The sequence below is a fragment of the Hypomesus nipponensis genome, chromosome 19 (genome assembly GCF_054491055.1).
Source record: "Hypomesus nipponensis isolate SF chromosome 19, ASM5449105v1, whole genome shotgun sequence".
NCBI lineage: Eukaryota > Metazoa > Chordata > Actinopteri > Osmeriformes > Osmeridae > Hypomesus > Hypomesus nipponensis.
Window position 1 is genome coordinate 10,010,001 of NC_140379.1, and position 13,363 is coordinate 10,023,363.

General features: G+C 47.5%; 2 protein-coding genes across 2 annotated transcripts in view; both read left to right on the plus strand.

Annotated features, from left to right (window-relative positions):
• LOC146246941 (aspartate aminotransferase, mitochondrial) overlaps positions 1-6,158 on the plus strand; it is a 6,375-nt gene extending 217 nt beyond the window's left edge. Inside the window, exons 2-10 of the mRNA XM_084682380.1 lie at positions 2,855-3,011; positions 3,397-3,525; positions 3,662-3,721; positions 3,812-3,973; positions 4,092-4,196; positions 4,358-4,508; positions 4,610-4,775; positions 4,851-5,001; positions 5,119-6,158. Of these exons, the coding sequence (XP_084538506.1) occupies positions 2,855-3,011; positions 3,397-3,525; positions 3,662-3,721; positions 3,812-3,973; positions 4,092-4,196; positions 4,358-4,508; positions 4,610-4,775; positions 4,851-5,001; positions 5,119-5,241 (1,204 nt within the window). The 3' untranslated portion in view covers positions 5,242-6,158. The remainder of the gene's footprint in view (positions 1-2,854; positions 3,012-3,396; positions 3,526-3,661; positions 3,722-3,811; positions 3,974-4,091; positions 4,197-4,357; positions 4,509-4,609; positions 4,776-4,850; positions 5,002-5,118) is intronic.
• A 924-nt stretch (positions 6,159-7,082) lies between these two features.
• dbndd1 (dysbindin domain containing 1) lies at positions 7,083-12,856 on the plus strand. The gene is made up of 4 exons (XM_084683116.1): positions 7,083-7,347; positions 9,175-9,321; positions 10,430-10,567; positions 11,986-12,856. The coding sequence occupies exons 1-4, from the start codon at positions 7,317-7,319 to the stop codon at positions 12,138-12,140; spliced, it is 471 nt and encodes a 156-aa protein (XP_084539242.1). The 5' UTR covers positions 7,083-7,316; the 3' UTR covers positions 12,141-12,856.
• Positions 12,857-13,363: the final 507 nt, after the last annotated feature.

Genomic DNA, 13,363 nt, shown 5'->3' on the forward strand with positions numbered 1-13,363 from the left:
AGCAAGTCAGCTAGCCTGCTAGCCACTAGCTGAACCTGTCGTTAGTTATTGCAACTAACCTTAGCCAGTTAGCTTACAGGTAGTCCAACCACATCGTTGTCTACCCAGGGGTCAAATGAAAGTCGGTTCTTGATGTAAATTGTGATACATTTTAGCTGCAGTATGAGTTTGTGGGATTCTGTTCTGAATTGAATTTGAGCTTCTTATTTGGCAGCAGTACCATGTGACACCCTAATCATGCATCCTAGTCCATGCTAGTCCTCGAATCAGTTTGTCACGACTCGCACTAATCATACATCTTTTAAGGTATATATATATGCCTGGATGCAAACAAAAAAACGCTAGGCAGCTATGATACGTGCTTAACAAACAGTAAAAGTTAATGAGGCTAACCATATTCTTATGGAATGATTACTCTCATCCTAAAACTTTCTACAGCTGTCTTACATTTACATGTATTCATTTAGCAGACGCTTTTATCCAAAGCGACTTCCAAGAGAGAGCTTTACAAAGTGCATAGGTCACTGATAAAAACAACAAGATAGCCCCAAAGCATTGCGGGTAGCCAAAACAAGAAGCACACAATGTGAACAACCAAAAAATAAGTGCCAAAGGGAAGAACCCTTAGAGCATGTGGTTAAGCAAGTTACAATTAAACAACATGCTTCTCTAAGTGCAAGTGTACCTGTAGAAAAAGCAAGCAACAGTAAACAGTAAAGTAAACGTAAAATTTAAAGTAAACAGTCTTGTCAGTTCAGTGACCTAAGAATGAGATGCAAGTCTTTATTAAAGCACTGTTAAATCTAAGCACTTTCTGAGCCGGCCTCATGATGGTTGAGTATGTATTTAAGTCTCCAGGACCACAAGCATTTGGCTTGTGTGATCTCAACGACATTCCGTAGTTGAGTGGATTCCAGCTTGATTATTGGCTATCTCTTTTGCGCCTCTGATCGCTGATTGGTTAAACGTACCCTGTCCCCATCAGACTTGATGACGGTAGCCGCTGCCCTTTCGCTTTCTACTTGGAGGGCAAACCCCGCTGTCTCGGCTACTTGTGTGTAGTACAATATAGACTGTGTTTTGGATTTTCTCAATTGCACAGTTCTGTTTTAATATTGTGTTCTCCATAGTCGACGCTAACTACCCGCAGTATTCTAAGGCCACTTATTTATTTGTAAAATCCTGTCTCATAACCTCAACGGTCAGATCCAGTTAGAGGGGGTGGCGAAAACGGTCTGATCTTGGTTGGTAATCTCGCATTAGACTCGCTGTAAATATCCTCTGTATGTAGGCCTACTGTTCAAATGGGTATAGGAATTCATCAAAATATTTTCTTAAAGTTACATTTATTTTTAAGAATAGGCATAGAGTTCAGCCAGATCCAGGATGATGCCACGGCCTGCGCCCTGAGGCTAGGCCGTCATCCTGGTGCCTGGCCGCAACACGCTCAAAGGTCCCACATTATCCCAACAGCATATTTATCTGTTACCGATATCTAGACTGTATAACATAATCTGTGTTCCTTTGTGAATATCCCATCCCATATCCTTGCTATGATCCAGACTAACCCTAACCCTCCCGTAGCTGATCTGCATAAGGCAAGGCTGTGGGGGTAGAGGTAAATTAGGGTAGTCAAGGGAGCTAGTATTAGGGTTGGGGTTGATGAAGGGCTAATAAGGTATCAGTTGACTGACTGCTGCAGTGGTGACTACCCTTTACAAAGCTTCCAGATCTAACTTTAGCTGCCTGCTTCAGTGTTGGGGAGTAGAAGTAACCTGAGAGGATCTTCTTGACACTGTTTAACTCTGGCCTTTAATCAGAGACACTATAGCTCCCAACACAACGTGCGTGCGTGCGTGCGTGCGTGCGTGCGTGCGTGTACATATGCACAATCCTGTCCTGGGGCACTTGTCTCAGTTGGCCTCAGGATGGAAAAGCAGGACTGCTAGCTTAAAAGCTTTGCATGACCCTTGGACAAAGAATGGTGTAAGTTTGTGTGTTCACTCTGCTGGCACCAGATGAGGATTTTAGCCCTATAACTGAACCTCTGCTCTTATTCATCAGGGTTTTCACCCAGAAGACACTTTCTAAACTAACCCTTGAAAGGATTGTTGCGAGTAGAATTCCAGTCCTCATTATGTAGAGTATTATTGGCCTTATTTAAAGAACAGCATACAGTTTAGCAGTAACATTTTAGAATTTAAACCTGGACTTTTAGAACTTAAAAATAACTTAAATTTAGTGGTGAGTAGAAATGAGTGAGTAGAAATTCTTCAGAGATCCTCATTTATTTTGGTAATTAATTGGGGTGTGTGCACACGTGCATGTGTGCATTTCTTTACGTGTGTGTGCATGTATGTGGACTGTGGAGTGAATTATGCTCACATGAGCAGTTAAGCTGTGGCATTACAGTGAGAGGTGCGATAGTGGTTAATCAGGGCTGAACTGGGCTCCACCGAACACTAATGACCTGGGTTAAGTTGACAACAGAAAAAGACCAGAGCCAGAGAGAAGTAATGTACTTTGATTTGCACACCGTCTCTCCGCCTGTTAGCTGCTGTCCTTACCATGGCCCTAGTCACAGTTTCAGTTGGATGTTTGTTATTCTGACTTGCTCTGTCTGCCCCCCCTCAGCCCCTGGGTCAGCCACCTTGGATCCCTTACCTCTGATGACACCAACATGCGAGAAAGCGTTTGTGTTTGCCTTAAGGATTAGGGTCCATAGTCATTGATTTTCCATAGTGCATGGTCCCCACCACTGTGGGTCCTCTCAGGGCTGGTGCCCTCTAGTGGTGTGGTCAGTCCTCCTACCTCATCAGTAGCTAACCTGTGCTCTGTTGTGCTGTGGCTGCAGCTCATGGTGGGGGGGAGTGCAGATGGGCCCCCCTGATCCCATCCTGGGGGTGTCTGAGGCCTTCAAGAGGGACTCCAACCCCAAGAAGATGAACCTGGGAGTGGGGGCCTACCGAGATGACCAGGGCAAGCCGTTCGTGCTCAGCTGTGTCCGCAAGGTACAAACATGCATTTAGTTTCAATAACGTTCATGTTTTATTCAACCCTCCTTCAAGTCATTGTGAGTAGCTTTAACAGAAAGGTCCTGAGCTCAGAAAGGAGCCAAACCCTCCAGCATCAACATCTCTGTATAGTTACATTGTATCAGAGCACAGTAAAGGGAGAAAACCTTAGTTTAGTCTTGTCTCCACAGACATTTGGGGGAGTTCCATTCTCTGGTTTGTGATTGGTACATTTTTGCACTGTCATCCTGAGCTGTCCTGCACAGCACTGAAACATCTGGGCATTTCCCCATACATGTGTTAAATGGGGATAGCATGTGATGCAATGTCTCTCTCTCTTCCTCCCTCTTGCTCTTTATCCACCCACCCCCCCCCCCCATAGGCGGAGGCTTTGATTGCTGCAAAGCAGTTGGATAAAGAGTACCTGGGCATCGGGGGGCTGGCAGAGTTCACCAAGTCCTGTGCCCAGCTGGCCCTTGGGGCCGACAGTGAGGTCCTGAAGAGTGGCAGGGTAAGTGTGACTGAGTGAGAGTGAGGGGGTGAGACTTCAGGGGGGGGATACGTGAAGGGGGGGACACTTGAAGGGGGGAGACATGAATTCCGTAGCAGGTTTCTGTCTTCTCAGTATCATCTCCTCTCTTCTCCAGAACATCACTGTCCAGACTATCTCAGGAACTGGCTCTCTGCGTATTGGAGCAAACTTTCTGGTAAGGACCCGCCAAAGAAAACAGGAAGTAATTAGTTTGAGTCACAAAGGTGTGCTTTGATCCGATTTTCTCCTGTCTCTGTGTTTCCAGTCCCGCTTCCACACGGAGGCGCGTGATGTGTACTTGCCCAAGCCCTCCTGGGGAAACCACACCCCCATCTTCAGAGATGCTGGCATGCAGCTGAAGGCCTACCGCTACTACGACCCCGCAACCTGCGGCTTCGACTTCAAAGGAGCTCTGGACGACATCTCTGTAAGAGACGGGGGGGGGGGGGGGGGGAATCAGAGACTATGCCGGTAGCACGGATGATTTGTGTGCCTGGAACTGGCGACTTCCTGGGGTGTAACAGTGCTCTCTCCTTCCTGATCAGAAAATCCCAGAGAAGAGTGTGATCATGCTGCACGCCTGCGCCCACAACCCCACTGGCGTGGACCCCCGCCCTGAGCAGTGGAAGGAGATCTCTGACCTGGTCAAGGTAAGGGCTCTAATTACCGTGGTGACTGACTGTGCTGATGCTGTCCGAGTAGCAGAATGCACATCTGGTGCTACTAACTCCCCTTTTGCTTTCTCCCCCTCTTCTCTCTCCATTAACCCTCCTCCTATCTCCATCCTCCTTCCTCCTCTCCACCCTCTCAGAAAAGGAACCTGCTGGTGTTCTTTGACATGGCCTACCAGGGCTTCGCCAGCGGGGACATCGACCGTGACGCCTGGGCTGTGCGCTATTTCATCGAGCAGGGCCACAACATCATCCTGTCCCAGTCCTTCGCCAAGAACATGGGCCTTTACGGTCAGCCAGCTGACTAAACCTAACATGAGGATCTGCTAATGGTGGTAAATGATCGATTCAAAGAAGGTTGTCTCACGTGTGTGTGTTTGTTTGGGTGTCAGGTGAGCGTGTGGGAGGGTTCACAGTGGTGTGTGCCGATGCCGAAGAGGCCAAGAGGGTGGAGTCACAGCTGAAGATTCTGATCCGGCCCATCTACTCCAACCCACCCATGAATGGAGCCAGGATCGCTAACACCATCCTCACCACACCAGAGCTCTACACCATCTGGTAAGCACTTACACACACACATTAACACATACACACACACAGAGACAGCAGGCTGAGGTGCTTCTTCGTCCGCAGGTTGGGGGAGGTCCATGGCATGGCTAACCGCATCATCAAGATGAGGGAGCAGTTGGTGGCTAACCTGCAGAAGGAAGGCTCCACCTGCAACTGGCAGCACGTCGTCGACCAGATTGGCATGTTCTGCTTCACAGGACTGAAACCCGAGCAGGTACACACACACACACACACACACACACATACATATATATATAAATGATATACAGTAGACATCAGTGTGTGAGTTTGAACAGGCAGTCTCCATGGTGACCATAAGTGGTTTTTGCAGGTGGAGCGCCTTACCAAGGAGTTCTCCGTGTACATGACCAAGGACGGCCGCATCTCCATGGCGGGCGTCACCTCGGGCAACGTGGGATACCTGGCACAGGGAATCCACGCCGTCACCAAGTAGAGAGAGGGGCATGCTGGGAGAACAAGGGGCACTGTGGCACTGGACATGAATACAATCAGAACAACAACAATAGTGGAGCTTTCTGCATTCCCCCTCTCCTCCACACACATTCACCATCCCTCATTCTGTATGACTGTTGATGTGGTTTGATCATGGCTTCAATTAAACCCCCCCCCCCCCCCCCCGTTGTTTAACGGTTACACCCCCCCCTGACCAGACCACTGTGTCAGGCAGTGCGCGGGTGTATGTTTTGGCTTATTTATTATATATGACGTTTATTAATGATCTGTTTAATAAATGTCCTAGACAAATGCTTCCTTTTCAAACCAGCTGCATGAAATATGGTTCCACCAGTGTGTGTGTGTGTGCGTGTTGGGGAGGGATAGGTGTGTGTGTTTTGGTAGATGGGGGGGGGGGGGGGCAGGGTTGTTATTTATGTTAAAGATGGGTTGCATTTCAGATTAATTTCAGCCCATTTAGGATGTAAAGAGGCCAGTAGCAATAGAGATTCTACAAGCACAAAGAGTGACGCAGCTTCAGTCTTCTGGTGCGTCAGTGACAGGTCGGGTACAGGTTCAAATCTTTGTGGTCTAGATAAATATTATTCAGCTGACGTCTAAGTTGGGTTCTGCCTGTGTAGGCATTGTTACTCCCTACTTCCTGCCCTGCTTTAGAGCTTCTACATACTGTACTAGTATCAAATGTAGTTTGGATCTCCAAGTTCCTCATCTGTTTGTGTCATTCTGATTGTAAGTGAGAGAATGTGTAGATGTCTACAGTATGTTCTCTCTACTCATGTTGATTTAAAATGGGCTTTCAGTCAACATGTTCTGGTTTTACGCTCATTGCATCAGTAAACATCCTGTTTTACGGTTGTATCATTTCCTCTGAGCAAACAATAAACCCTACAACTGTAATCTGGGCTGTTGTTGTCCTTTCAGATACATATGCATTTAATTGATATATTATTAACACCTTATGAAATGGTCAGGAGACTAGAGATAAATCTGCACTGAAAAGTAGTATAGCAACATGTCCACAAGATGGCGGTGTCTACCTACAATGAGGAAGCAAAGAAGCATTGCAACTAAAGCAGGGCTAGCCACTATGCTGCTGCTATCCAACCTCCACATCCCATGGAGCATGAGCTTGCTTTTACCCAAAACGTTAACACTTAAATTGTTTAATTTACGAGACTGTTCTGGCCTATTGTGTTTATTCCCAGTTACTCTGCACTGAGCTATTTAAACAGGATGCTTAGGGCTGTTTTTCAATTCATAAGAAATTCCCCTGACACACACCTACTGATTCCTCTACTGTGTACCCAGCCCCCTCTCCATCCAGCCCCCCAATGTCCTCAGTCTGGGCAGACTGCCAGCTCACTGTGCTTGCTCTCTCCCTCATTCCATTTTCTCCCCACCTTTCTCTCTGTGTCTATCGTCCCCTCTCCCTTTCTCTCTGCCTCTATCCTTCTTTCTCTCCATCTGTCACTTTTTCCCTCTGGATATATTGCTGTGCCTCCCCTTTCTCTATCTGCCCTCTCCATTTCTGTCTGCCTCTCTTTCTGCCTCTTTCCCTCTCTTTCTCCCCGCATCTCTCTCTAGATCTCTCTGTATTCTCTATTCACAATGCAGTGCTTAGAGAACAAAGTGGCTCTGCAATCTGTGGTGTGATCAGCCTCTGTTCCTCTCCCTCCCTCCTCTCGCCCCCTCCCTCCCCTCGCCCCCTCCCTCCTACCCGCCTACCACCCAGCCCCTCCCTCCCCTGCCTCCCTCCCTCCCTCCTCTCAGCGCCTCCATCCCCTGCCTCCCTCCTCCCTGTGCAAGCGGCAGCAGAATGCCTTAGTTTCCTCGGCTGCATGCGTGTGGCGGTGTGATGTGTCTGAGCGCTGAGCACTGAGCAGGAGGAGGACAGCACCTGGCAGGGAGGAAGAGAGGAGTGGTGGAGGACGATACAAATGAGGATGAGCAGGGTCATCCTGCTGAGATAGAGAACACTCTCTCTCTCTCCTTCCCTCTGTGTATCTTTTTCCCATGCGGTGGTAGTAGACAACACAGGACTTTCAGCTCGACTGCATGGAAGCTCAAGGAGGGGCTGGGAGCCCAGGTAAGTAACCATAGTAACACTTCTGATACCATAGTGTACTGTGTCTGTTCTACTGGGACCATAGTTTAACAGTACTGTCTTTGTTCAATTGGTACCATGGTTTGTAGCAGTACTATCTCTGTTCTACTGGTACCATTGTCTATAGAAGTACGGTCTGTAGAGTGTAGCAATAGAGAGACTGTTGAAAAGGCATCACATGTAGGATGAACCAGTTGCAGGTTTAGAATTGTAGACAAGTGAATGCAATTGTGAGTGTTCACACATGCACACTCACAAACAGACCCTTCTGCTCAGTCAACACACTGAGGAGGAGCGTGAAACAGTGTCCAGCTTGTCTGTCACACAGAACCAGGACACTGATCTGGACTGTATCAAGGTGTGGTTAGGACACTGATCTGGACTGTATCAAGGTGTGGTCAGGACACTGATCTGGACTGTATCAAGGTGTGGTTAGGACACTGATCTGGACTGTATCAAGGTGTGGTTAGGACACTGATCTGGACTGTATCAAGGTGTGGTCAGGACACTGATCTGGACTGTATCAAGGTGTGGTTAGGACACTGATCTGGACTGTATCAAGGTGTGGTCAGGACACTGATCTGGACTGTATCAAGGTGTGGTTAGGACACTGATCTGGACTGTATCAAGGTGTGGTTAGGACACTATGCTGGGTTAAGGTCCCAGCTCCTGCCCTTGCTCTGGTACAGTTCCACAGTAGTTGTGTGTGACTGCGCAAGATTAGTTGGTGTTTTGGCAGATGTGTGACGTTTGAATAGTAGCAGTGTTTGATTCCATCATAGAGCTGCAGCCAGTGGAAGTGAGTGATGATGGAACAGCGAGCAGGTCCTCATTAGAGCAGAAACAGGAGCCTTGTTTACTATGCAGTAAGAAATCAATAACCAACGGCAAGGCAGGCATCCACAATGCCATCATAATCCATCATGTTTAGTCTGCTTCTTTCTTTGTTACACCACACCCTCCATGTGACACAAAGACACAGACACACACACACACACACACCATCCATTCCTGTGACACATGGAGGGGGGAAGGGGGGGGCTTTTGTTGCTGTAGTCACTGAGGTGACACATTGCCCATGTGACTTATTTGATAGCTAGAGAGAAAACTATCTGTGTGTATGTATATGTATATGTCTCCAAATATGTGCATGTGTTAGTGTGTTAATGTGTGCGTGTATATGTGTGTGTGTATATGTGTGTGTGTATATGTGTGTGTGTGTATATGTGTGTGTGTCAAATAATCTGTCCTGGGGTGTCAGCTGACGTGCGGATGAAACAACGCTGCATCTCCCAAAGTGCAATTTCTTTCAGAAAAATGTTTTGTCCAGAACAGATGTTTCTGAGATAACTAGATTGGATTTTCGTCTGGCCAAACACACAAACACAGAGGCGTCACTGTCTCTCTGCCCCTGCCTGCCTGTCTATTTTTGCCTGTGTCTGTTTGTATCTTTGCCTGCCTGTCTCTCTGTCTACCTGTCTCTCTGCCTGCCTGTCACTGCTGAAAGATTTTTTCTGAAGTCATTACTGTGCAGCAGTCTTGTGAGTCGCTGTGAAACAGTGAAGCCTCTGTTACTAGAATACAAGCTGTCTTTACTGGGAACAAAGAACAGCACAGGACAGCTGGGCAGAGGATAAGCCATACATCTTAAAATAGCATCAAGAACATTTATAGTCACTATTCAAAACAATGCAAATGTGCTTGACAGTAAAATAAACTTGAAGCAAGTGTGGAGGAGGAACATGATGAAGTGATCAGAGTTGTCATTTTAGTCTCTCAGGCCTTTTTCTTTCTTGTGTCTGACCACAGAGCCCAATAAAGACATCCAGAAACTGCTGAAGCCCTCGAACTCAGGACAGCTGCTGTCCAAGGAGCTGTTCTCTCTGACAGCCGGTGAGGAAGAGGCCAGCCTGTCAGCTCATGGCGCTAGCCTACTGCATGTCACAGAGAGACGACGTGAGTATGGAGCCTGGTTCTTACTACCAGATAAATGAGGTTTCCCAATTATCCAGACATGGGGTGGGTGTAATGCATGTTGAGTCTGTAGAGTGGAGATCCAACATGGCCGCTGTTGTGGAGGTCCTGTACAAAAGGATTCTGCTGCTCTCTGGTGTGAACAGAGAGAAGAAAGGCCACCAGACAACAAATAAGTCAGGTTCTACTGTCATAATTTCCTTTCAAATGTGCACACAGTAAGTCAGACAGTAGCCCACAGTATCCCTGCAGGTGCTCCATTCCCTAAAATCTTTGGTCCACAGCCGGCCTGTCTGCTCTCTATTCCCTCCAACAGACCTGAGAGGGAGGCAGGGAGGTTTTCTCTCTCTCTCTCTCTCTCTCTCTCTCTCTCTCTCTCTCTCTCTCTCTCTCTCTCTCTCTCTCTCTCTCTCTCCCTCCCTCTCTCTCTCTCTCTCTCTCTCTCTCTCTCTCTCTCTCTCTCTCTCTCTCTCTCTCTCTCTCTCTCTGTCTCACCCATGACCCCTGCTAGGAGGCAAACTGTGTGGCTGATCAATTATTCAAGGAGAAAGATGGGGATGGGAGAGCGACATGTGAGAGAAGAGGAAAGAAAAAACAAGAAGGCTCTAAGATAAATACAAAGGGGAATGGAATGAGGGTAGCCATGTTAGTGACACAGCTCCTTTACCCCCCTCCCCCCTTTTCTTGCAGGTAGACAGAATAATGAAGGAAAACAGCTTCCAGCTTTGGGGCAAAACCTCAAGCAGAACTGTTCACCCCTGATCTCTCACTTCCTCTTCTCCTCCTCCTCTCCTCCTTCCTCCTCCTGCTTTTCTCCCCTACTCATCCTCTCCTCCTTCTTTCGTCTTTCCCCCCTCCCACCTCCATTCCTCCTCCTACTACTTCTTTACTCCTAAACAACACATACTGCCTCCTTGACTGCAATCCCGATGTGTATCACATCTAAACACTGTTGTTGGTCTGCAGAATTCTCAGCGTGAACAGAAATACACTCAACTAATTAGCAAACCAAGCATGGAGACACCATGGAGACACCATGGAAACACCATGGAGACAAAGCTCTCAACGTGTCCTAACTCTGACCTTGCAGAGCCGCTGAGCAGCGTGTCGTCCCTGGAGGTGCACTTTGACCTGCTGGACCTGACGGAGCTCACAGACATGTCTGACCAGGAGCTGGCTGAGGTGTTTGCTGACTCTGATGAGGAGAACCACAATGAGTCTCCAGCAGGTGATTTGGGGGGTTTTATGTAGTCTGTGTGGTGGAATGTTATCTAGAACAGATTCTGATTTATCCAGACTGACTGACCTGGAAATAGTAGGACAGCATTGCACACTGTAGCAGGCCTTGTTATTCTCCCGACCTGAATAGGCTGTAGTCAGCCTTGTCGTTCTCTCTAAGTGGGCAGACTATAGCCATCATTGTTATTGTCCTTAACTGGGAGACCCAAGAGTCTCCTACATAATAACTATGCTGCCATTTGTACCATTTAAGCATATTATATCAGAAGCTAAAGCTTTAGTTTATGTGTCTATGTTTGCATGTGTGTGTGTACTATTTTACTGTCACAATGTCAGTGAAAAATCTAGATAATTAAGAAATATTAATGATTTAATATTAGAAAATGATTACATAATCTGTGTAGCTAGGGGTAATAAACATTTCCAGTTAACTTCTGTTTGTTTCATAGAAAGACAGCAGAAGACACACTTCTTTAAGACACAAAGAAGATTAATTAGATGCAATGGGACCTAGACCTAGACTGGCAGGCAGGCAGGCAGGCAGGCAGGCAGGCCGACATGAAGATGTTTCATATGTATAATTTAGGGTTGTTCCTCTAATATTTGCCTCATTTTATTCTTATCATTATTCTACGTATCATTATTTCTGTTCTGAAGCATTTGCATCTTCAGGCCCACAGACACACCCTCCTCAAGCCTTGGGAGGCAGGAAGATGTTTTATTCATGACAGCCCGGTGGAGCAGGATGACAGCAGCCAACACCCTCTGTCCAATCACACTCCTGACTCCATCGCACCACCTCCTTCTTCCTCACTCCTCAGGGGTGAGGATGAGTGAGGATAAGTCAGGGAGTTCAGTCTAAATGCTGGTCATTTCATTATATAATCCCTCAGCTAGATGCAGGGCTGTTAAACTCTCTCTTAGAATAACTCTTGTGAGGTGTTCAGTAGAGTGCTTTATAAGGCAGGACAGTTGTGGACAGTAGTGATCTTGGTACTGTGTGACTTCCACTCTGCTCAGGCTGATGCGGTCCCCCTCCTGTTGATATTATTAGCATGAGAGTGAGGGGGTGCAGACTGAGGGAAGCGTGAGATTTAGAGGGGTACATGGCAGAGCGAGAGACAGAAGCAGAAAAAAAGTGTGAGATGGAGGAGAGATGGAAAGAACTGCCAACTCATTGTCACCATTTTTAGCATTATCTCACACACACATCACTCTGATGGCATTACTTTACAGTAAATAGAGATGAAGATCAAGTGTTTTACACTGGACTGGAGGGTTCTAGAATGGACTGAAAGTGTCCTTACTCTTGCATGCAAGTACTATTTATGGGTGAATTATTTCATATGCATCCATGTATTGTGTGTACTATATACCTTTAATGTAACCCTTCCCTCCTGCCCTTAGGCCCCACCCAGCCCTCCCTGCCCAGAGCAGGCTACATGCGCTCACCCTCGTGGACACGCTGCAGCAAGGTAGAGCCACACCGCGAGAGGAAGCACCACAGCGACTCAGACACCACAGAGCCCTTCATGAAGCTGGAGAGGCCGAAGCAGTCCTGAGGGCCAGGCCAGGGCCCCAGAGGAAGAAGTTCAGCCATCCGCACAGAGCAGGCAAAGAGAGCAGAACCATAAACACCAAGCTGTCAGAGACCAGAACCATCCACCCCCCACAGGCAGAGACTGCAGCTGCCCCTCCTTGATGTGGACAGCCATGGTGCTGGGGATGCTGTGGACGTTAGAACTGATCATGAGGGGGTTGCTGTTGCATACATGCAAACATATATTTAGCATGTTTTCTTCGCAAGGGGCCACTTCACACAGTTAGGATTACTAGGCATTTTTATTTTGAGTGAATATCAGGGTATTTTTTCTTTTCATGTGCAGGGTGAGCTGAATATGTGCATCAGTATCTCCTACAAAAGACCATGGTGTTTGATCAGGGTTCACTGCTGAGTTACAGCAAATAAGGTGTCAATCTCAGAGTTGGCAGACTGACAGACACTGAATGATAACGCCACCTGCTGCCAGGAACGACTTCCTGTAATACCTGAGGGATTATTCTCCACCTCTGTCCATCGCTTTACTTTTCCCAAATTCTCTATATTACTGTCATTCATCCTGAGTGTGTGGAAAGTATATTCTCTTATTATTTCATCTCACACTGTGGATCTCATTTTGACCTGGAACTAAGGTGCTGGATGAAAATAAAGAGTCAAAACATATTGTATTTCACATGTAGTGAAAGTTCAGAGTACACATGAGGCAAACACACCGACAAATATCCAAATGTTCACACATTCATAAGATAATTATGTAGGTAATAATCTACGCCAATAAACAAATGTACTTGCAATTTACAGCTGGGGATACAACCTCTATGAACACATTGATGTGTAGAGTTGCTGAGGCCGGCATTCCACATACCAGCTTGGGGGCACAGCACTTGAATCCAGAGACAGGCCACAGACACAGACACAGGCCCCGGACACAGACACAGGCCCCGGACACAGGCCACAGACACAGGCCACAGACACAGGCCCCAAACACAGGCCCCAGACACAGGCCCCAGACACAGACACAGGCCACAGACACAGGCCCCGGACACAGACACAGGCCCCGGACACAGGCCACAGACACAGGCCACAGACACAGGCCCCAAACACAGGCCCCAGACACAGGCCCCAGACACAGACACAGGCCACAGACACAGACACAGGCCCCAGACACAGGCCACAGACACAGGCCACAGACACAGGCCCCTGACACAGGCCACAGACACAGGC

Bases quoted from the DNA above. Each gene is read 5' to 3' on its own strand.
- dbndd1 (XM_084683116.1), top strand. From the start codon at position 7,317: ATGGAAGCTCAAGGAGGGGCTGGGAGCCCAG. The intron at 9,322-10,429 runs GTGAGTATGGAG...CTGACCTTGCAG, and splicing joins GCATGTCACAGAGAGACGAC to AGCCGCTGAGCAGCGTGTCG. The intron at 10,568-11,985 runs GTGATTTGGGGG...TCCTGCCCTTAG, and splicing joins CCACAATGAGTCTCCAGCAG to GCCCCACCCAGCCCTCCCTG.